The 22,251-nt window shown below is 40.7% G+C and overlaps 1 protein-coding gene across 10 annotated transcripts in view; it reads left to right on the top strand.

Moving 5' to 3' along the window:
* Positions 1 to 22,251, top strand: part of LOC123762260 (carbohydrate sulfotransferase 11) — a 57,061-nt gene that overhangs the window by 31,600 nt on the left and 3,210 nt on the right. For 5 of the 10 annotated variants that reach the window (XM_045748658.2, XM_045748660.2, XM_045748661.2 and 2 more), the window contains exons 2-6: positions 10,440 to 10,552; positions 12,469 to 12,543; positions 13,331 to 13,482; positions 15,085 to 15,167; positions 21,493 to 21,696. In XM_045748658.2, the coding sequence (XP_045604614.1) occupies positions 10,440 to 10,552; positions 12,469 to 12,543; positions 13,331 to 13,482; positions 15,085 to 15,167; positions 21,493 to 21,696 (627 nt within the window). The remainder of the gene's footprint in view (positions 1 to 10,439; positions 10,553 to 12,468; positions 12,544 to 13,330; positions 13,483 to 15,084; positions 15,168 to 21,492; positions 21,697 to 22,251) is intronic. The other 5 variants (XM_045748662.2, XM_045748663.2, XM_045748664.2 and 2 more) reach the window with 1 other exon arrangement.

The following is a 22,251-nucleotide window of genomic DNA, read 5'->3' on the forward strand; positions in this document are numbered from 1 at the left end:
AAACCTACGTAACCTATCCTCTCCACCCAATGTTACTTAGTTAACGTAACGTTCCTAAACCTAGCTTTACCTATCCTAACATAACTTACCTTATCTTCCCTATCTTACCTAACTTTACCTATCCTAACATAACTTACCTTACCTACCTTACCTAACTTAACCGGCTTAACCTTACCTTACCTTACCTTACCTATTTTACCTAACTTAACCTGCATAACCTAACTTTACCTATGTTACCTTACTTTACCTATCTTACCTAACTTAACCTGCATAACCTAACTTTACCTTTGTTACCTTACCGTACCTTACCTAACCTAACTTTACCTATGTTACCTTACCTTACCTTACCTATCTTACCTAACTTAACCTGCATAACCTAACTTTACCTATGTTACCTTACCTTACCTTACCTATCTTACCTATCCTAACGTAACCTAACTTGCCTTACCTAACTTAATCTTACATTCCCAAACTGATGTATCCTAACTTATCTAGTCAAACCAGGCATGATCTAACTTACATAAGTATTCCTTCTTGTCTTTTGGGTTTCGTCAATCATTGTCTCATATTCATTTACTCATTTCTTTAGTTATTTTCTCAAATGGTCACTTTTGCATTTCAAGTGCTATTTGTTAGAGATTGGATATTTAAGCATTTCAAAGAATTTTTGTTATATATGGGCATTTACTCATTTCAAGGGATAATTTCTCAAATGGACGTTTTTGCATTTCAAGTGTTATTTGTTTAAGATTGGGTGTTTAACCATTTCAAAGGTTTTTGTTATATATGGGAACTTACTCGTTTCAAGGGCCAATTTCTCAAATGGTCATTTTTGCAGATCAAGGGTTATTTTTTAAAGTTCATCAAGTTGCTCATAAGTTGTATTTAGTAGGTTCTATCTTATGTTCTTATTCCCCAACCCCTTAACCTAACCTCTTGTAATCGTAGTGTATTTGGTAGGTTCTAGCTTATGTTCTTATTCCCCAACCCCTTAACCTAACCTCTTGTAATCTTAGTGTATTCAGTAGGTTCTAGCTTATGTTCTTATTCCCCAACCCCTTAACCTAACCTCTTGTAATCTTAGTGTATTTAGTAGGTTCTATCTTATGTTCTTATTCCCCAACCCTTTAACCTAACCTTTCAGATGTAGTTTATTGTGTTTTTTGACATATTTGTTGAATATATTATCCTTTTCCTAACCTTTCAGATGTAGCTTTGTTTCTCCTTTTTGTATATTTTTACCCAAACCCACCATCCCACTTAACCTTCTTTCCTTCTTTACTTTGATTCTCCTATTCCTTCTAACCCTCCTTTTCTATCTCTCTCCCTTATTCTCTCTCTTCCTCCCCCTCTCTCTCCCTCATTTGCTCAAATGCTCTCTTCTTTCTCAAATTCAAGTCTTAATGCTCCCATTCTCTCACCCTCACTCTCATTCACTTAGTTTTTCTTTTTCTCAAATTCAAGTCTTAGTGCTCCCATGCTCTTCCTCTTTTCTCCTCTTTTCATGCTCTCACTCACTTGCTCTCTTGTTTCTCAAATTCAAGTCTTAATGCTCCCATTCTCACACCCTCACTCTCATTCACTTAGTTTTTCTTTTCTCAAATTCAAGTCTTAGTGCTCCCATTCTCACACCCTCACTCTCATTCTCTCTTCTTTAGTCCCATTTTCTTCCGCCCCCTCTCTCTTACTCCTTGCTCTGCTTTCATGCTCTCACTCACTTGCTCTCTTGTTTTTCTCAATTTCAAGTCTTAGTAGATCTGATTCTTTACTATTGTAATTTTATTATTACTAAGATAAAGAATGAACTTATATGTGAAATCAAAGTAAAAGAAGGAAAGAAGGTTTGGGTAAAAATATACAAAAAGGAGAAACAAAGCTACATCTGAAAGGTTAGGAAAAGGATAATATATTCAACAAATATGTCAAAAAACACAATAAACTACATCTGAAAGGTTAGGTTAAAGGGTTGGGGAATAAGAACATAAGATAGAACCTACTAAATACACTAAGATTACAAGAGGTTAGGTTAAGGGGTTGGGGAATAAGAACATAAGATAGAACCTACTAAATACAACTTATGAGCAACTTGATGAACTTTAAAAAATAACCCTTGATCTGCAAAAATGACCATTTGAGAAATTGGCCCTTGAAACGAGTAAGTTCCCATATATAACAAAAACCTTTGAAATGGTTAAACACCCAATCTTAAACAAATAACACTTGAAATGCAAAAACGTCCATTTGAGAAATTATCCCTTGAAATGAGTAAATGCCCATATATAACAAAAATTCTTTGAAATGCTTAAATATCCAATCTCTAACAAATAGCACTTGAAATGCAAAAGTGACCATTTGAGAAAATAACTAAAGAAATGAGTAAATGAATATGAGACAATGATTGACGAAACCCAAAAGACAAGAAGGAATACTTATGTAAGTTAGATCATGCCTGGTTTGACTAGATAAGTTAGGATACATCAGTTTGGGAATGTAAGATTAAGTTAGGTAAGGCAAGTTAGGTTACGTTAGGATAGGTAAGATAGGTAAGGTAAGGTAAGGTAACATAGGTAAAGTTAGGTTATGCAGGTTAAGTTAGGTAAGATAGGTAAGGTAAGGTAAGGTAACATAGGTAAAGTTAGGTTAGGTAAGGTACGGTAAGGTAACAAAGGTAAAGTTAGGTTATGCAGGTTAAGTTAGGTAAGATAGGTAAAGTAAGGTAACATAGGTAAAGTTAGGTTATGCAGGTTAAGTTAGGTAAAATAGGTAAGGTAAGGTAAGGTAAGGTTAAGCCGGTTAAGTTAGGTAAGGTAGGTAAGGTAAGTTATGTTAGGATAGGTAAAGTTAGGTAAGATAGGGAAGATAAGGTAAGTTATGTTAGGATAGGTAAAGCTAGGTTTAGGAACGTTACGTTAACTAAGTAACATTGGGTGGAGAGGATAGGTTACGTAGGTTTGAACAGTGTAGTTCAGAGAACAGTTTTAGGGTAAAGCAACTAAGAAAATATGTTTTAACAGAAATGCAGGTTTGGTATGAAAAGCTGAACTAGTTACATTTTGGAGAGAAATTTTATGACTGAAGATGTCTTAAAGAATAACATGATGGAAGAAGGAGAGTTTCTTTGATGAACGAAGGTGTCTTAGAGAACAACTTTGGGAGAACGAAGGTGAATTAGAGATCACTTTGATGACTCTGAGAATAACTTTTATGTCTTAGAGAACAACTTTGGTAGCTCTGAGAAAGACTTTGTTGTCTTAGAGAATAACTTTCAGGACTTAGAGAATGTCTTTGATGAATGGAAGTGAGTTAGAGAATAACATATCATGACTGAGAATAACTTTTGATAACTCTTAGAACAACTTTGATGTCTTAGAGAATAACTTTAGATGTCTCTGAGAATGTCTTTGGTTAACTCTGAGATTAACTTTGATGTCTTTGAAACAACTTTGACGTCTCTTGGAATAACTTTTGTGGACATGAGAATATCTTTGGATAACTCTGAGATTAACTTTGATAGCTCTGGGAATAACTTTTATGATTTTGAGAACATCTTTGATGTCTTGGAGAACAACATTGATGTTTAGAGAACAACTTTGATGACCAAGATTAACTTTAGATGTCTCTGAGAATAACTTTATAACATAGAAATTAACTTTAGATGTCTCTGAAAATAACTTTGATGACTTCGAGAATAACATTTGATGACTCTGAGAACAAGTTTGATAGCTCTGAGAATAACTTTAGATGTCTCTGAAAATAACTTTGATGAAAGAAGATGTCTTAGATTAACTTTTGATGACTTTGAAAACAAGTTTGATGAACAAAGATGTTTTGAAAGTTTCTCTGACGAACGAAGGTGACTCTGAGAATAACTTTTATGTCTTAGAGAAGAACATTGATGGTTTAGAGAGAATATCTTTGATGAAAAATGATGTCTTAGATTAACTTTGATGACTCTGTGAATAAGTTTGATGACTTTGAGAACAAGTTTGATAGCTCTGAGAATGACTTTTATGCCTCTGAGAATAACTTTGATGAATAAAGATGTTTTGGAAAGTTTCTCTGAAGAACGAAGGTGACTCTGAGAATAACTTTTGTTAGCTCTTTGAATAACTTTGATGTCTTTGAAACAACTTTGATGAACGAGAGTGAGTTAGAGATTACCTTTGTTAACTCTGAGATCAACTTTGATGAACAAAAGAGAGTTAGAGATTACATTTGATAACTCTAAGATTAACTTTAGATGTCTCTGAGACAAACTTTTATAACATAGAAATTAACTTTAATGACCAAAAGTGAGTTAGAGAATACCTTTTGATGACTCCGAGAATAATTTTGATAGCTCTGAGAATGACTTTTGTTGTCTTGGAATAACTTTGATTGTTCTGAGAATAACTTTTGTTGTCTTGGAATAACTTTTGATTGTGCTGAGAATAACTTTGAGGGCTTAGAGAATGTCTTTGATGAATGGAAGAGTCCCATTGAAGTCTTAAGGAAGTCTTTGACGTCTCGAAGGATGTCTTAGAGTGTAACTTTGGTGTCTTTGAGTAAGTCCTTGATGTATTGAAGAGTGTCTTTGATTTCTCGAAGAGTAACTTTGGTGTAACGGAGAGCACCTTTGACTATTTTTCTTACTTAGCGACATATAATTTTAGTTACGAAAGTGTTGAAAAAGTTACATTTGACTATTTTAGTGCTCCACAAAGTATAAATGTCAGTTAAGAACGACGATGATAGATATCTTTGACTATATTTTCTTACTTGACGATGGATAAAGTTAGTTATGAACAGTGCTGAAAAGAATCCTTTGACAATTTTTAGCTAAGCGAAAGGCTGTTTTAGTTAAGAACGGTGTTGAATGAGGTTAATCCTGACTATTTTCAGATGAGAGAAGTGATATTTCAGTTAAGAAATGACAAGGAAACATGATGAAGTAACTATTTTTAGTTGACCGATGAATACTTTTAGTTGAGCAAAAGACAAAACATGATGAACATGACTTTTTCTGATGATTGGCGGGTAATTTTAGTTAAGAAATGACAATGAAACATGATGAACACGGTTATTTTCTGATGAATGGGGAATATGTTTAGTTAAGAAATGATGAAAGTTATTATTTTTAGTTGATTGACGATGGATAAAAGCTAGTTATGAACAGTTTTGGAAAGTTTCCTTTGACAATTTTTCTTGATGAAACATAGCGCCTGTTAAGAAAGTGCTGAAAAAGTTTCCTTTGACAATTTTTAGCTAAGAGAAAGGTTGTTTTAGTTAAGAACAGTGTTGAACGAGGCTATTTCTGACTATTTTTAGTTGACTGGATAATAAGTTTAGTTGAGAAATGACGAAAGTGACTATGTTTTTTAGTTGATTGGCGAAAGATTTTTTAGTTATGAAATGACAATGAAACATGAAGAACACGGTTATTTTCTGATGACTAGGGAATAAGTTTAGTTATGAACAGTGTTGGAAAGATTCCTTTGACAATTTTTTGGTTGATTGGATAATAAGTTAGTTGAGAAATGAGGAAAGTGACTATGTTTCAGTTGATTGGCGAAAGATTTTTAGTTAAGAAGTTACAAGAAAGGTTTGTCTTTGTAAATTTGGAACTGAATAAAGTGTAGATTTGTTTAAGAACATGGCTGGTAGAACTATTAAGTTGACTACGAGAATTACTTTGACATAGTTTTTGCAAATAAAAACTTGGTGACTAAAATTGTTGAGGAAACTGTATTGCTGATGCTAATATTTGACAAAGAACTAGTTAGTGAATGGAAGAAACAAAGAACATAAAAAAATTGAGGTTAAGTAAGGGAATGAACACAGTGAACATACGGTGAACACAGAAAACATGTAAGAAAAGTTGTTGAATAGAGTGAACAAGCAGGGAATATGAACTTATAGAGATTATGAAGACATGATAAGGAACATGGGGAATACAAAGAATGAACACTGAACGTGAGAAGAACATGCTAAGAACATTGAGAACATGAATATTGAGTATAAAAAGTTATACAGAGAACATATGATGCACATGAAAATATGACAAAGAACATAGTGAACATACGGGGAAAATGGCAGAAAAAATTTGAACTGAGCTTGCTGTGAACATTTATAGAACATGGAATGAACACAGAAAACATGGAAAAAATGTGAAGAACACAGCTGAATATAGAGAAAATATGCAAATACAGGGGGACAAGAGCTGGAGCTCTGTAACTGACTTGATCTTATTTACTACGTCTGAAATATGACTGTTTAAAATTTCGGGGGGATTGGACTGTTAGTAGCGAAAATGTGGTCTCTGTCAAATTTGGGCCTTTAATTGGACTCTGATTAATTTCGATCATGAACTGGACTCTGAATATTTTGGCACAAAGTAGACTCTGGCGAATTTTGCTAGAAAACTGGACTCTGATGAATTTCGATCAAGAACTGGACTCTGTCAAATTTTCACAGATTACAGGACACTGATGAAATTTGCTAGAAAACTGGACTCTGATGAATTTCGATCAAGAACTGGACTCTGTCAAATTTTCACAGATTACAGGACACTGATGAAATTTGCTAGAAAACTGGACTCTGATGAATTTTGCTATTAAAGTAGACTCTGTTCATTTTTAGGTATAAAATGGTCTCTGACGAAAATTGGGTATAAAATGGACTTCACAGATTTTCACAGATTACAGGACACTGATGAAATATGAGCTGAATACTGTCTCTGACTAATTTTGCTCACAAAGTAGTCTCTGACGAATTTCTGTTGATAATTGGACTCTGATGAAATATGAGCTAAATACTGTCTCTGACTAATTTTGCTCACAAAGTAGACTCTGACGAATTTTGCTCTCAAAGTGGACTCTGTTCATTTTTAGGTATAAACTGGACTCTGATGAAATATGAGCTTAAAACTGGGCTCTGTTCAATTTGGTCTTTACAGATGAAATAGACGTAAATGGATATAAAACTAAGTGTTATGGATAAGTTGTCTGTTTCCTTAACAAAACATCTAAGACAATATTCTCTGAAAATGATCCTTTTACAAATTCGGTCATAAATATATAAATAAACTTCTATGATTATTTGAAACTCTGAAAATAGTTGTAAGGAAATAGGAGGAGGAGGAGAGAGAGAGAGAGGAGGGATGGTCGAGATATTATGAAGAAGATAAGATAAGATAAGAGGTCTGGCTGGCCGGGCGTAAAGTAAATAAAGGTGACGCCAGAGATTGCGAGGTAAGGGAGGAGGGAGGGGGGTGTGATGTACGAAACCCTGAAAACCATGACTTACACAGGTGAATTTCTAAATTTATATGAATAACTAAGGCTTACATAGACGATTTTGTAAGTTGAAAACATGTAAAATATGTCCGTAGAGTTCTCCTGGAAGCCCTAAAGTGCTACACACGTTATTTGAATTTCTCCCATAAGGCTTTAACAAACTTCTAAGTCTCGGAAATTATTTTTCTCATAAGAAATCCTTACTTCTAAAATCTGCGACTGACAAAATTTACCTGAAAACCCCCAAGCGCTATACACGATTTTCTAAATTTACCTGAAACCCTTGGGGCGCACAGGGGATATTCTAAATTTACCTGAAACCCTTGGGGCGCACAGGTACCTTTTTTCCCTTTGGACCTGAAACCCTTGGGGCGCACAGGTACCTTTTTTCCCTTTGGACCTGAAACCCTTGGGGCGCACAGGCACTTTTTTTTCCCTTTGGACCTGAAACCCTTGGGGCGCACAGGGGATATTCTAAATTTACCTGAAACCCTTGGGGCGCACAGGGGATATTCTAAATTTACCTGAAACCCTTGGGGCGCACAGGTACCTTTTTTCTCCCAGAAAAAAAGGTACCTGTGAGGCGCCTTCCCTACTACTCACCACAACCCCCCCCACAACCCCCCCACCACAACCCCCCCACCACAACCCCCCCACCACAACCCCCCCACCACAACCCCCCCACCACAACCCCCCACCACAACCCCCCACCACAATCTCCACCACCACCAATGTTTCAACCAGCAGTACGTGGGCGCTACTTGTCTGGTGTCTGGGTACATGCATGTACTCCAGTCACACACCATCCACACATCATAGTCAGACACCTGTGGGGTGTTAGGGGCTTTTCACACACACACACGTGTTATCTATATCTGTCCCGACCCTGTCTACTGTTCTTTGACTCTCTATCTCACCCGCTTTTGTGTTCTGAGTATTTCTGTCCCAGTCACATTATTAAATTAAATTTTTCTCTCTCTCTCTCTCTCTCTCTCTCTCTCTCTCTCTCTCTCTCTCTCTCTCTCTCTCTCTCTCTCTCTCTCTCTCTCTCTCTCTCTCTCTCTCTCTCTCTCTTTCTCTCTCTCTCTCTCTCTCTCTCTCTCTCTCTCTCTCTCTCTCTCTCTCTCTCTCTCTCTCTCTCTCTCTCTCTCTCTCTCTCTCTCTCTCTCATTCTCATACACATTTCTGATTGTTGGATAATTATAATGCATTCGGTAGCATTATAATCTGCTTTATAATCACTCACAATCTGTAACAATCTTCTGGAATTCTATGATAACTTAACAAGGATACGGCAGGACAGAGAAGGTTGGGCAGGCTGCATATTTTTGGTCTGCCAAAAGGCCTTTGATACAGTACCGCACATGAGACTGCTATTCAAACTTGAGAGGCAGGCAGGAGTAAGCGGAAAGGCCCTAGCATGGGTAAGGAGCAACCCAACAGGAAGGAGCCAGAGAGTAACGGTAAGGGGCGAGAAGTCGGACTGGCGAACAGTAACGAGTGGAGTACCTCAAGGATCGGTACTGGGACCAGTTATATTTCTAATATACGTAAATGACATGTTTACAGAAGTAGAATCCTACATGTCGATGTTCGTGGATGACGCAAAATTAATGAGAAGAGTTGTGACAGATGAGGATTGTAGGATCCTCCAAGAGGATTTGAACAAGTTGCAGAGATGGTCAGAGAAATGGCTACTGGAGTTCAACACAAGCAAATGTAAAGTTATGGAAATGGGCAAACTTGCAAAAGTTAGAACATCATTTAGAATCCTAGGTGAGGAGGCTTTTAGCGCGCTTTACACTGCCTAAGTGAGACCAGTCTTAGAGTATGCTGCGCTATCATGGAGTCCCCACCTGAAGAAACACATAAGGAAACTGGAAAAGGTTCAGAGGTTTGCGACGAGGCTTGTCCCAGAGTTACGAGGGATGGGGTATGAAGAGCGCCTGAAGGAACTAAACCTTACGACAGTAGAAAAAAGGGAGAGGGGAGATATGATAGGAACATATAAAATACTCAGGGGGATTGACAGAGTGGACATAGACGAAATGTTCACACTGAATACTAGCATAACGAGGGGACATTAGTGGATGCTGGAAACTCAGATGAGTCACAGAGATGTTAGGAAGTTTTCTTTTAGCGTGAGAGTAGTGGAAAAATGGAATGCACTTGGGGAACAGGTTGTGGAAGCGAACTCTATTCATAATTTTAAAACTAGATATGATTGGGAAATAGGACCGGAGTCATTGCTGTAAACAACCGATGGCTAGAAAGGCGTAATCCAAGAGTCAATGCTCGATCCTGCAGGCACAAATAGTTGAGTACACACACACACACACACACACACACACACACACACACACACACACACACACACACACACACACACACACACACTCAATTTCACCATAACCATAACTGAGAGTGGGGAAACACCTGTATCTAGAGAAGGAGCAATTTACAGCGATTCCACACCTGAGTAAACACATGTAGAGCGTCAAGTATCTCAATGTTCAAGCAAGTGTTTGATACGCTTACGGTTTTTATACATGTTTGCAGTTATAATTCAGATACATGTGCATGTTTACTGTGATAAAGTTCACCTGTGCATGATAGTAATGATAGCGTTCAGGTACCTGTGCACCTTTGTCACGCACAGCACCACGAAGATGCACAGGTACCTACAGGATGCTTAAGATCCTTGTACCCACGGGAGGTGGAGGATGATGTTTAGATGCACAGGTACCTACAGGATGCTTAAGATGCTTGTACCCACAGGAGGTGGAGGATGATGTTTAGATGCACAGGTACCTACAGGATGCTTAAGATGCTTGTACCCACAGGAGGTGGAGGATGATGTTTAGATGCACAGGTACCTACAGGATGCTTAAGATGCTTGTACCCACAGGAGGTGGAGGATGATGTTTAGATGCACAGGTACCTACAGGATGCTTAAGATGCTTGTACCCACAGGAGGTGGAGGATGTTTAGATGCACAGGTACCTACAGGATGCTTAAGATCCTTGTACCCACAGGAGGTGGAGGATGATGTTTAGATGCACAGGTACCTACAGGATGCTTAAGATGCTTGTACCCACAGGAGGTGGAGGATGATGTTTAGATGCACAGGTACCTACAGGATGCTTAAGATCCTTGTACCCACAGGAGGTGGAGGATGATGTTGGGATGGAGGTCGATGAAACAAACATTGGTCATCCTGGCAGTATTCATCACGATGCTGTTGGCTTCGTATATCGTCTTCCCTTATGAGTCATACGGTGAGTTGGTCATACATGTGTATTCTTAAGTACATTTATGTGTATTCTTAAATGCACACAAACAGCCATATGCACAGACGGGTGTCGCAGACTTGTCAACGGTCATACAGACACGTGTTACAGACATGACATACGGTCAATGAGCTACACATGTGTTGGTGTATATGTGTATCGTGTGGTACACACCTGTCAGGGTATCTTAATGGTGACAGGCGGTCTCATTGAAGCAGTCACCTTCATGCTAAATCTTCACTTCTCTCAGTAATTATGTGCGTGCCTTTCATACATAACCGACAGTGTAGTTATGTAATGATTGATGACTAAGGTGTATGGTGAGTTAGGTTAGGTTAGGTTAGGTCAGGTCAGGTTAGGTTAGGTTAGGTTAGGTTGGGTTAGGTCAGGTCAGGTTAGGTCAGGTCAGGTCAGGTCAGGTTAGGTTAGGTCAGGTTAGGTTAGGTCAGGTTAGGTCAGGTCAGGTCAGGTCAGGTCAGGTTAGGTTAGGTCAGGTTAGGTTAGGTCAGGTTAGGTTAGGTCAGGTTAGGTTGGGTCAGGTTAGGTCAGGTTAGGTTAGGTCAGGTCAGGTTAGGTTAGGTCAGGTTAGGTTAGGTTAGGTTAGGTCAGGTCAGGTCAGGTTAGGTTAGGTTAGGTTAGGTCAGGTTAGGTTAGGTCAGGTTAGGTTAGGTCAGGTTAGGTTGGGTCAGGTTAGGTCAGGTTAGGTCAGGTTAGGTTAGGTCAGGTCAGGTTAGGTCAGGTCAGGTTAGGTTAGGTCAGGTTAGGTCAGGTTAGGTTAGGTTAGGTCAGGTCAGGTTAGGTCAGGTCAGGTCAGGTTAGGTCAGGTTAGGTTAGGTTAGGTTAGGTTAGGTTAGGTTAGGTGGGGTTTAGGTACTATTGGTAATTTTTTTGTTAATTTCCAGTAGATGGGTGAAGCACTTAAGAGAGAGATGCAATTCGAACATAGGAAGAAAGTGGAGCGCTGTTCGAGAAATATTCGAGCCTCATTAGTTGTGAGTCATGGGGGTACAGTTTACACTCATAAACACAGGGTTTATAAATTATGAGTGTGAGGACGGGCTGGTATGCTAGTTAATTCAATTACCAAACTCCCTTTTTATGAACGAAAACGAACAGTTCACGTTCAAACTCTTATTGAACAGCGGCCCTCTGTCTTCCAGTGTTCGAATGGCTAATCTCTCAATGCTTCACCACTGTAGTGCAAATGTATAAGATTGTCTCGAGAAATAAATCACCTAACATATTTTAGACATTACTATGCACAAAATTATAATATACATGAGTATTAATTTATAGTCAATAAAAATAATGTTTTGTTATCATTGGGGGTCGGCCGCTGCTTGGACGAGCACAGGGGGAGACCTCTGGTGCTGCTGGTTGATGACACGTTTCCTTAGTGATTGGCCAGGATGGGTGCCCTTTCGGGTGCTCACTTGCGAAACCTGTACATCTTTCCTCGGTCATGGCGGCTTAGTGTGTATTTATTAAACAGTTTACGAGCTCGGAAACTGCGAGGATGTTATTGTTGGAGATGACCTCGTAGCGCTTCTCTCTCTCTCTCTCTCTCTCTCTCTCTCTCTCTCTCTCTCTCTCTCTCTCTCTCTCTCTCTCTCTCTCTCTCTCTCTCTCTCTCTCTCTCTCTCTCTCTCTCTCTCTTTCTCTCTCTCTTTCTCGCTCTCTTTCTCTCTCTCTTTCTCTCTCTCTCTCTCTCTCTCTCTCTCTCTCTCTCTCTCTCTCTCTCTCTCTCTCTCTCTCTCTCTCTCTCTCTCTCTCTCTCTCTCTCTCTCTCTCTCTCTCTCTCTCTCTCTCTCTCTCTCTCTCTCTCTCTCTCTCTCTCTCTCTCTCTCTCTCTCTCTCTCTCTCTCTCTCTCTCTCTCACACACACAGTTTTGGTCCCTTTTCAGGGCTGAGAGCCGTAAGGTTTTCGAGGGAGCAGCTGGAGTACCTTCGCCTGTACGCCTCAGGTGCGGAGATTACAGGTAAGAAACACCCAGGGGCAGTAGAGGTATACAAACTGTGGGCTGTAAATCAAGTGTCACAATGCTTCCTGACTCTTGGCATCTCTTGGCTCTACACCATTATATAATCACCTGCTACAGCAATATAAATTTACTATTCCAGTTCAAGGTATTTTGGGATAATGATTTTTTCCGAAACTTCATGGCGGGTTATATTGTATTTTACGATAATTAATAACATGACGCGTAAGATTAGGTAACAATATGTTGGCTACTTCGTCTCCATAGTAACAGTCACTTATATATTCAAAGTGTTGGACCATTACACTTACTTAACCAAGTAAGCTGCCCTTTTTGACCCTAATCTTTACTATATATTGTACCTCAATCTTGTTTGAAAGTTCCTCAAAATTTTTCTTATTACGACTACTTAATAGCTCGGTTTTGGTTCATCCTGTCCTCACACTTAATGCTACATTAGGACAGAACACTGGACGCGTGATCCTGTGGTCCCGGGTTCGATCCCGGGCGCCGGCGAGAAACGATAGGCAGAGTTTCTTTCACCCCTGATGCCCCTGTTACCTAGCAGTAAATAGGTACCGTGACAGCTGACTAACACCTAGGTACCTATTTTACTGCTAGGTAGCAGGGCCATAGGGTGAAAGAAACTCTGCCCATTGCTTCTCCCCGGCGCCTGGAATCGAACCCAGGACCACAGGATCACAAGTCCAGCGTGCTGTCCGCTCGGCCGACCGGCTCCCTCCCAGGACGGTCACAGAGGGTGACCATCTTGGTGTTCCGTTCGCAGTACCGACGCCCAAGGAGAGGAGCGAGGTCCTCAAGACCCACGTGAAGGACGCCTGTAGGACCCTCAACATCTCCCTGCCCGTGAACTCCTTCATGATGGCCCACATGCACTACGACGACGACCGCAAGATCATCTACTGCTTCATCCCCAAGGTCAGACGCCTCGAAGGTACTTCACTGTTGACTCTGGAGGCGGTGACGCGACTGCTTCACATTTTCTACTGTGTACTTACATCAGGTTCACTCACAGTATGACTGGTGGTGTCCAGTACTATATGTATGGATGTATGTATACTCACAGTATGACTGGTGGTGTCCAGTATTATATGTATGGCTGTATGTACACTCACAGTATGACTGGTGGTGTCTAGTACTATATGTATGGCTGTATGTATACTCACAGTATGACTGGTGGTGTCCAGTACTATATGTATGGCTGTATGTACACTCACAGTATGACTGGTGGTGTCTAGTACTATATGTATGGCTGTATGTATACTCACAGTATGACTGGTGGTGTCCAGTATTATATGTATGGCTGTATGTATACTCACAGTATGAATGGTGGTGCCCAGTACTATATGTATGGCTGTATGTATACTCACAGTATGAGTGGTGGTGCCCAGTACTATATGTATGGCTGTATGTACACTCACAGTATGAGTGGTGGTGTCCAGTACTATATGTATGGCTGTATGTATACTCACAGTATGAGTGGTGGTGCCCAGTACTATACAAATGCTTGTATGTACACCCATACGTATCGACGGGAACAGGAAGCCGTCGGCATGTCAGAGGTTCCCTTAGTACTCCTGGGGGACTTTTTCCAACTGGATTTGGAACTGAAGTAATGTCTTGGCATTTAAGGCGGTTTACAAAGGTTTACATAATAACCCAATGGGGGAGAAAAACGCATCTCCCGCTTTCTGTCTTTAACTGTTGAACGTTGTGTCTTTGAAGCTGTTGTCCCTTGACTGTTGCATAGCAGTCTTAAGTCTCATATCAATATTATTATACGAAGTGACAAAGTTGTCGAAGTCAGCTTACAGCCTCCGACGAAGGATTGGCACTCCATTGTTCGCTAGTTTAGGGCCCCTCGGACAATTGTTTAGGTCTGAGCAATACCTGTCATTGGTGTCAATCAAGGCTTAAAGTAATTGTAAGATTTAAACCCATGAGACACCCCTTATTATATCTAGGCATGGGTAGGGGGTAAGGGGTTCCCTCTCATGACTTGGATAAGGATAAGGGGGGGGGGGGTGGGTACCTAGCATGGCTTGACTCGGGATAAGAGGTACCTTGCATGGCTTGGGTATAAATAAAGGAATCTCGTTTAACCAAACCACAAAAATAGGGGACACCATAATTTTGCTAGATGAGGAAGGCTGGATACTTGATTTTGCTGAGAGAGGTGACATGTCACTTAATTTTGCTAGGAATAAGAGGGGGTGGGTGGGAGCATCTCACTTACCTTGGCTAGAGATGGGTAGGGGGAAGAACCTCACTCTCTGAGTAATCTTTCTGACGTTTTATCAAGCTACGTCTGTATTCTATTCTAGACTGTATTCTACCTGTCCTTTCTACCTAGAAAGGACTGTATTCTACCTGTCCTTTCTTGCTAGCTGTATGCCATGATTAGCGAACACTTCCTCCATCTTTTAGCACACTCACTTCTACCAGTTCCCCTCATCCCACTATCACACTCCCTTGCCCCTCCAGTACACCCTCTCACTCACCGTCTCTCCCTGCTCACAGGTGGCGTGTACCAGCTGGAAGAGAGTGTGGATGAAGCTCACAGGGATAGTAACCCCTGAGACCAACCTCTCTACCATAGCCAGGTGAGAACAGTGGTCTCTCCTCCGTGTGTTCTCATGCTTTTCCCAGTCAAATATCTCTAAATGGCCTCTTCCATCTATGTGTTTTGTTCCATCTATGTAAACCTCTTATTTAATTCCCCCGCCTTTGTTTTAGTAGAGGGAGTAATGTGCTTCTCATTGATAGAGATCCACTTCTAATGGGATTAAAATATATATAATATGACTCGTTGGTAAGTACAGATTAGCATAAAGGTACTTTCCCATTTGTGTACTCTCCTACAGGTATATATATATTTTTGAAAACAACTTCAGAATGAAGGTAAGAGCTAAAATATAAGTGTTGGCACCGAGAGACCGGTCCGCAGGGACAGTGAGCCCTGGAACCAACTGAAGGTAAGATATCGCTCCATAATATTTTGTGAAGGTGGGGGGGGGGAGGGTACAGAATCAGTTAGCTGCCACAGGCAAACCCTTCAGACACTTCGTGAAGATATCTTCGTGGAATATATATATATATATATATATATATATATATATATATATATATATATATATATATATATATATATATATATTATTAAATATGACCGAAAAAGTAAGATTAATAATTCTAACACGAATTTTCTCAATCTTTCGTACATTACGCTTCACTGTTGGAGGTAAATCAAAAATCAATTCTCCAAAATTCATTTTTATTTCTAGTCTGACGCGACACGGGCGCGTTTCGTAAAACTTATTACATTTTCCAAGACTTTAGTTCACAAATACACAACTGAATAGAACTTACGTATCTCCGATTTTATATCTACATTTGAGTGAGGTGGAAGGGGTGATGTGGCATTAACACAAGACAGAACAAAATGTGGTATTAATAGGGTATTAATTTCATCAACACAAGACAGAACAAGAGTATTAATAGGGTATTAATTTCATCAACACAAGACAGAACACGAAACAATGGATATTGAATAGAAGTGTTTGTAGAAAGCCTATTGGTCCATATTTCTTGATGCTTCTATATTGGAGCGGAGTCTTGAGGTGGGTAGAATACAGTTGTGCAATAAATGGCTGTTGATTGCTGGTGTTGACTTCTTGATGTGTAGTGCCTCGCAAACGTCAAGCCGCCTGCTATCGCTGTATCTATCGATGATTTGTGTGTTGTTTACTAGGATTTCTCTGGCGATGGTTTGGTTGTGGGAAGAGATTATATGTTCCTTAATGGAGCCCTGTTGCTTATGCAACAGGGCTTGTTGCTTATGCAACAGGGCTTGTTGCTTATGCAACAGGCCCTGTTGCTTATGCAACAGGGCCTGTTGCTTATGCAACAGGGCCTGTTGCTTATGCAACAGGGCTCCATTAAGGAACATATAATCTCTTCCCATATATATATATATATATATATATATATATATATATATATATATATATATATATATATATATATATATATATATATATATATATATATATATATTGGTGTCAGATGTATACAAGTCATAATTCACAATAGAGGTGCATCGGACGTGTGAGTGTGTGTAATGTAAATATTTGGAGCAATACAGTATTGCTTTATCAACATGATGAGTGTCCCGAGGTCTGGCTCACTATGGTCTGTACTACATGATGATTTGTTTTCTTTGTATCATCATCATGATGAGTCTATGTTTGAGTTCTAGTAACTATATTGCACCAAACAGCTGTTATTCTAAAGTTATTGTCACGCGTATTGTTATGTTTTGGTAAACAAGATATTTGATTGTACCCAAATGTAGGTAATATGTGGCAGGTTTTAACAAGGTCTGCAGGCCGCTTCAAACAACAGTCTGTTGGACCAAGTTATCTCAAGTCAAGCCTGGCTGCCAGAACCCATTCCAGGTATAGTCCAGGTATACATAGGTCGAGCTCAACTGGGTAGAAAGATACAAATGAAAGTCATTCGTTTTGGTAGACCAAACAAAGCCAGGTATTCATGAAGCATTTACGTGTCCATCTGCGAAACCCATACATCTTTCTTTAATAATGGCGGATTAGTTCGTGTTTTTTAAACACTCCTCGATCTTGTAAACGTTACGAGGTCGTCCTCGACTCAAGGATATTATTGATATAAACAACCTCGTATCACTTGCGATCTCGTAAACTGTTTAATAATTACAAACTTAGCCGCCATGATTGAGGGAAGATGTTTGGGTTCCGTACGTGGTTGCGTAAATGGTTAGTGAATCCCGGCCAGGAGCCAGATTCACGAAGCAGTTACGCAAGTACTTACGAACCTGTACATCTTTCCTCAATGTTTGACGGCTTTGGTTACATTAATTAAACAGTTTACAAGCATGAAAACTGTTGTTATTGTTATAAACAGCCTCCTGGTGCTTCGGTGCTCATTAACTGTTCAATAATTGGAACCAAAGCCGCCAAAGATTGATAAAAGATGTACAGGTTCGTAAGTGCTTGCGTAACTGCTTCGTGAATCTGACTACAGGTTTGTAAGTGCTTGCGTAACTGCTTTGTGAATCTGACCACAGGTTTGTAAGTGCTTGCGTAACTGCTTCGTGAATCTGGCCCCCTGATTTATTTTAGTGATATGAGGTTGGAGTGAACAGTTATTCAAAAATTCAAAAATTCAAATTCAAATTATCACCATTTCCTTACGATTAAGACCTGGCCGTGGGTCAGTTCGTGTTCATAGTGTGTCAGAACAACATAGCAAGCTTGCTGTAGTGTTATAGTGAGCTTGGGCATTACGGAGTGGTGAAGAATTGAATAAACAATGTCGGAGTCTTGTTGTGTCTGTTAGTAACGCTTGCCAGAGTTCCAGTACATTTCCCTACATCGGTCTCTTGTTTAAAAGTTGATTGGAATTGCAGTCCGCGTATTTGTGCATTACTGATAAAAATTATATTTTATATATTGTGATTATAACTATCCTCTTATTTTTCATAGCGTGAGGAAATATTAACTGTCTGCCTTAGAGCTAACTGGTAACTGAATTGTTTTTGAACTGCGTAAATTGAGCGGGAAGCCGCATAACGCCTGTATTCACCCGCTCATAAAACTAGACCCTGATTTTTATATATTGTGAGTATAACTATCCTCTTATTTTTCATAGCGTGAGGAAATATTAACTGTCTGCCTTAATTGAAGCTAACTGGTAACTGAATTGTTTTTGAGCGGCGTAAATTGAGCGGGAAGCCGCATAACGCCTGTATTCACCCGCTCATAAAACTTGATCCTTTGTGAGACGACATCTAATTTTGTTCACCAGCATTGTTCAAACACCCAAGATGGCAAGGTGAATGTAACAATATTCCCAAGTAAAATGTTAGTCATCTTTACCTGGATACATTCGTGACGGTAGAGCAATTAACAAGTTTACATTAGGATGATAGAGTTGTGTGCAGTGGGACCCCGTTAGTCCGTTCTTAAGAGTGCAGTAGATGCATTTGCATCCCGGGTTCGATCCCCGGGCCGGACAGAAACCGTTGGGCACGTTTCCTGGCACCTGATGCCTCTGTTCATCTATCAGTAGGTGTGAGGTACCTGGGAGTTATGTAATTGTTGTGGGGGTTGCATCCTATGGGAAGGTTCAGTAGTTCGGGGAAGTGTGGACCTCAGTACAAGGCTAACATATATATGTGGGCTTCCTGCCCCCACCCCCCACCCCCCCGACAACAGGGTTCTGCCTCGTTTCCAGGTACCCAGTTTACTGCTAGGTGAACAGAGGCATCAGATGAACGAAAAGGAGCCCACCCGTTTCCGTATTGGCCGGGAATTGAAACCAGGTTGTGAGCCGAGGACACAGACCGTGTGTGTTGTTAGTTGTGCTGGTGTAGTGTTGAGCTAGTTGTTGTGTTGGTGTTGGCGGGAGTTGACGGGTGTTGGCGGGTGTTGACGGGTGTTGGCAGGTGTTGGCGGGGGTGTGAACCATTACTGTAAACACCACGCTTGTGTCCTATACACATACCAGGCGTCTGTTTCATTGTTAATACCTCGACAAGATTTAGCTTCTCTTTACCCTTCGTGGGTGTGTGTATGGTGCTTGTATGGTGGGGTGTGTATGGTGGGGTGTGTATGGTGCTTGTATGGTGGGGTGTGTATGGTGCTTGTATGGTGGGGTGTGTATGGTGGGGTGTGTATGGTGCTTGTATGGTGGGGTGTGTATGGTGGGGTGTGTATGGTGCTTGTATGGTGGGGTGTGTATGGTGCTTGTATGGTGGGGTGTGTCTTGTGGCGTGTATGGTACTTGTGTGGTGCAGTGTGAGTGTGCTGGAGTGCCGGTAATGTTGAGACGCGTGTCACAGATGAGGTGCATATAATAGTTAATGTAAATCTTCGATGTGATAAGATTGGAAACGTTGTGGTGACCAATGATGCGCGGCTGAGGCTGAAAACGCTAAAATAATTTATTTTTGAGCAGCAGTGGAGATGTTGGTCGTTTTAAGTCCATGTACATTAAGAGTGGTGTTGATTGGTATAGCTTCCTGGAGACGCTTCAGCGTCTTGTGACGCCAAGAATCATCATCTGGGGACAGGAAGCCTATACGGAGGTCCTAATCCCTCTTGAACATAGGCCAGCTACTGACCTTTTCCCAGAATGTAGCCTACATGCAATAAATTGCCCATCTCATGCGGGTCCTATTTACTGCCCGCTGAACAGGTACATTAGATGAAAGGAAACATGCCCAACAGCTTCTGTCCTGCCAGGGGGGATTGAACCCAGAGTCCCTCGATTGTCATCCTAGGACTTAGCCCACTGAGCTACAGGATCTTGTGTTTGGTTCCTTTAAGTTTGCTCGACATAGTGGCGGGAGGAATGGTAATTACGAGCAAATTAGTCTGTCAATATTTACCATTGATAAGAATGCAGCGAGCAAGACACAATAACGTGTCTGAACACAACCCAACCCCACATATATGAACTGAAAGTGAGGAGGTTTCACTCTCTAATTGACATTATTATCCTTATAATTCCTTCTCATGCCAATATTATCCCTAAAATTCCTCTCATGTAATTATTGTCCTAATAATGCCTCTCCTGGAATTATTATCCTAATAATTCCTCTCCTGGAATTATTATCCTAATAATGCCTCTCCTGGAATTATTATCCCAAACTTGCACAGTGGGAGTGAATCCTTGTGATTTATATTTCACATGTACGGCTTGAGGTGTTCATAGCAATGTTCCCACTAATGACTTTTTGTCAGGAGCCCGAGTCTTTCTTTCAGTCTATGATGTAGGTCGTTGACAACGAGACTGTGATGTAGGTCGTTGACAACGAGACTGTGATGTAGGTCGTTGACAACGAGACTGTGATGTAGGTCGTTGACAACGAGACTGTGACGTAGGTCGTTGACAACGAGACTGTGATGTAGGTCGTTGACAACGAGACTGTGATGTAGGTCGTTGACAACGAGGCTGTGATGTAGGTCGTTGACAACGAGACTGTGATGTAGGTCGTTGACAACGAGACTGTGATGTAGGTCGTTGACAACGAGACTGTGATGTAGGTCGTTGACAACGAGACTGTGATGTAGGTCGTTGACAACGAGACTGTGATGTAGGTCGTTGACAACGAGACTGTGATGTAGGTCGTTGACAACGAGACTGTGATGTAGGTCGTTGACAACGAGACTGTGATGTAGGTCGTTGACAACGAGACTGTGATGTAGGTCGTTGACAACGAGGCTGTGATGTAGGTCGTTGACAACGAGACTGTGATGTAGGTCGTTGACAACGAGACTGTGATGTAGGTCGTTGACAACGAGGCTGTGATGTAGGTCGTTGACAACGAGCCTGTGATGTAGGTCGTTGACAACGAGACTGTGATGTAGGTCGTTGACAACGAGGCTGTGATGTAGGTCGTTGACAACGAGCCTAAGTATGTAGGTCGTTGACCGTGCCACTATTGATACTCCGCGACTATTTGTGTTGACACGATATTTCAACATTTTGGGTTGTTGACTTTGAGATTTATAGGGTCATTAGTTTTATGGTGGGGAGAGGTGATTGGGGCGGTGGAGGGGGGAGGTGGTGATACAGAGACCACCTTGAACCCTTCCTGTAGCCACAAGAAAGGTTGAAGTTGGCCTCTTGCAGTCGAGTTTGGGGCATTCCCTAACTGTACGGATGATAAGCTTCAGCTTAGGCAGAATTGTTAATGATTATTTTGTGGCATCACAATATTCACGGCTTCACACACTCTGTCTACTTTCCCTTTCACACACCTGCTATCTCACCTCTCCTCAAGTCTCCTCCTCTCCCTCTTTCCCTCCTTTCCACCTCCCCCTCACCTAACGTCCCTTCCCCAATCAACCCCGTAACCTGCCCCTCTCCTACTCCCTCTCACAGGTACACAGTACACACCAAACTGCCCCTCCTCGCCTCCGCTAAGGACAAGAGCCTCAAACTCGACACCTACAAGAAATTTATGTTCGTGCGGCACCCCTTCGACCGCGTGCTCTCCGCCTACAAGGACAAGCTCGAGAACTTCGACAAGGAGAGCGCCTACAATTTCCACAAGCAAGTAGGCAAGAAAATAGAGAAGAAATACCGGTAAGCAACGCTTAAAAGAATAACGTCAGGTCAGGTTTTCTGTGATAAGGTCAGGTCAAGTTTTCTGTGAGTGTAAGAGGGGTAACTCTTCCACTAGACCATTCTCTCGATCTGTCACACTGTAAAAATGCAACTGCTTTGCCTAACCAGACCCCAACAAACCCAAACAACCCACCTAACCTATCGTGGCTGATGCGTAGAAAACGTCAATGTAAGTGCGTAGTATTTGGACTGATACGTCGCATTTTTTTGCGGATTAGTCTAATTCCGATTACGTTTGGTAAAAAACATATTAAGATGGATTATGAAGGGCAAGCAGGCAGCTTAAAAACCAACGATATTGTTGATAGTGCAATCTTAGATTATATCTCAAGTGTTGCTTAACTGCAAGAAAATAAGAATCCTATATGTTAATAGAACCATTAATTAATGTGTTGATTGATTAATCAGCTAATGTTGATTGAATCATCAATTAATATGTTGATTGGTCCATCAGTTAATATGTTGATTGAGTCATGAGTTAATGTTTTGAGTGACCTATCAATTAATATATTG

This window comes from Procambarus clarkii, chromosome 2, assembly GCF_040958095.1.
Source record: "Procambarus clarkii isolate CNS0578487 chromosome 2, FALCON_Pclarkii_2.0, whole genome shotgun sequence".
Taxonomy (NCBI): domain Eukaryota; kingdom Metazoa; phylum Arthropoda; class Malacostraca; order Decapoda; family Cambaridae; genus Procambarus; species Procambarus clarkii.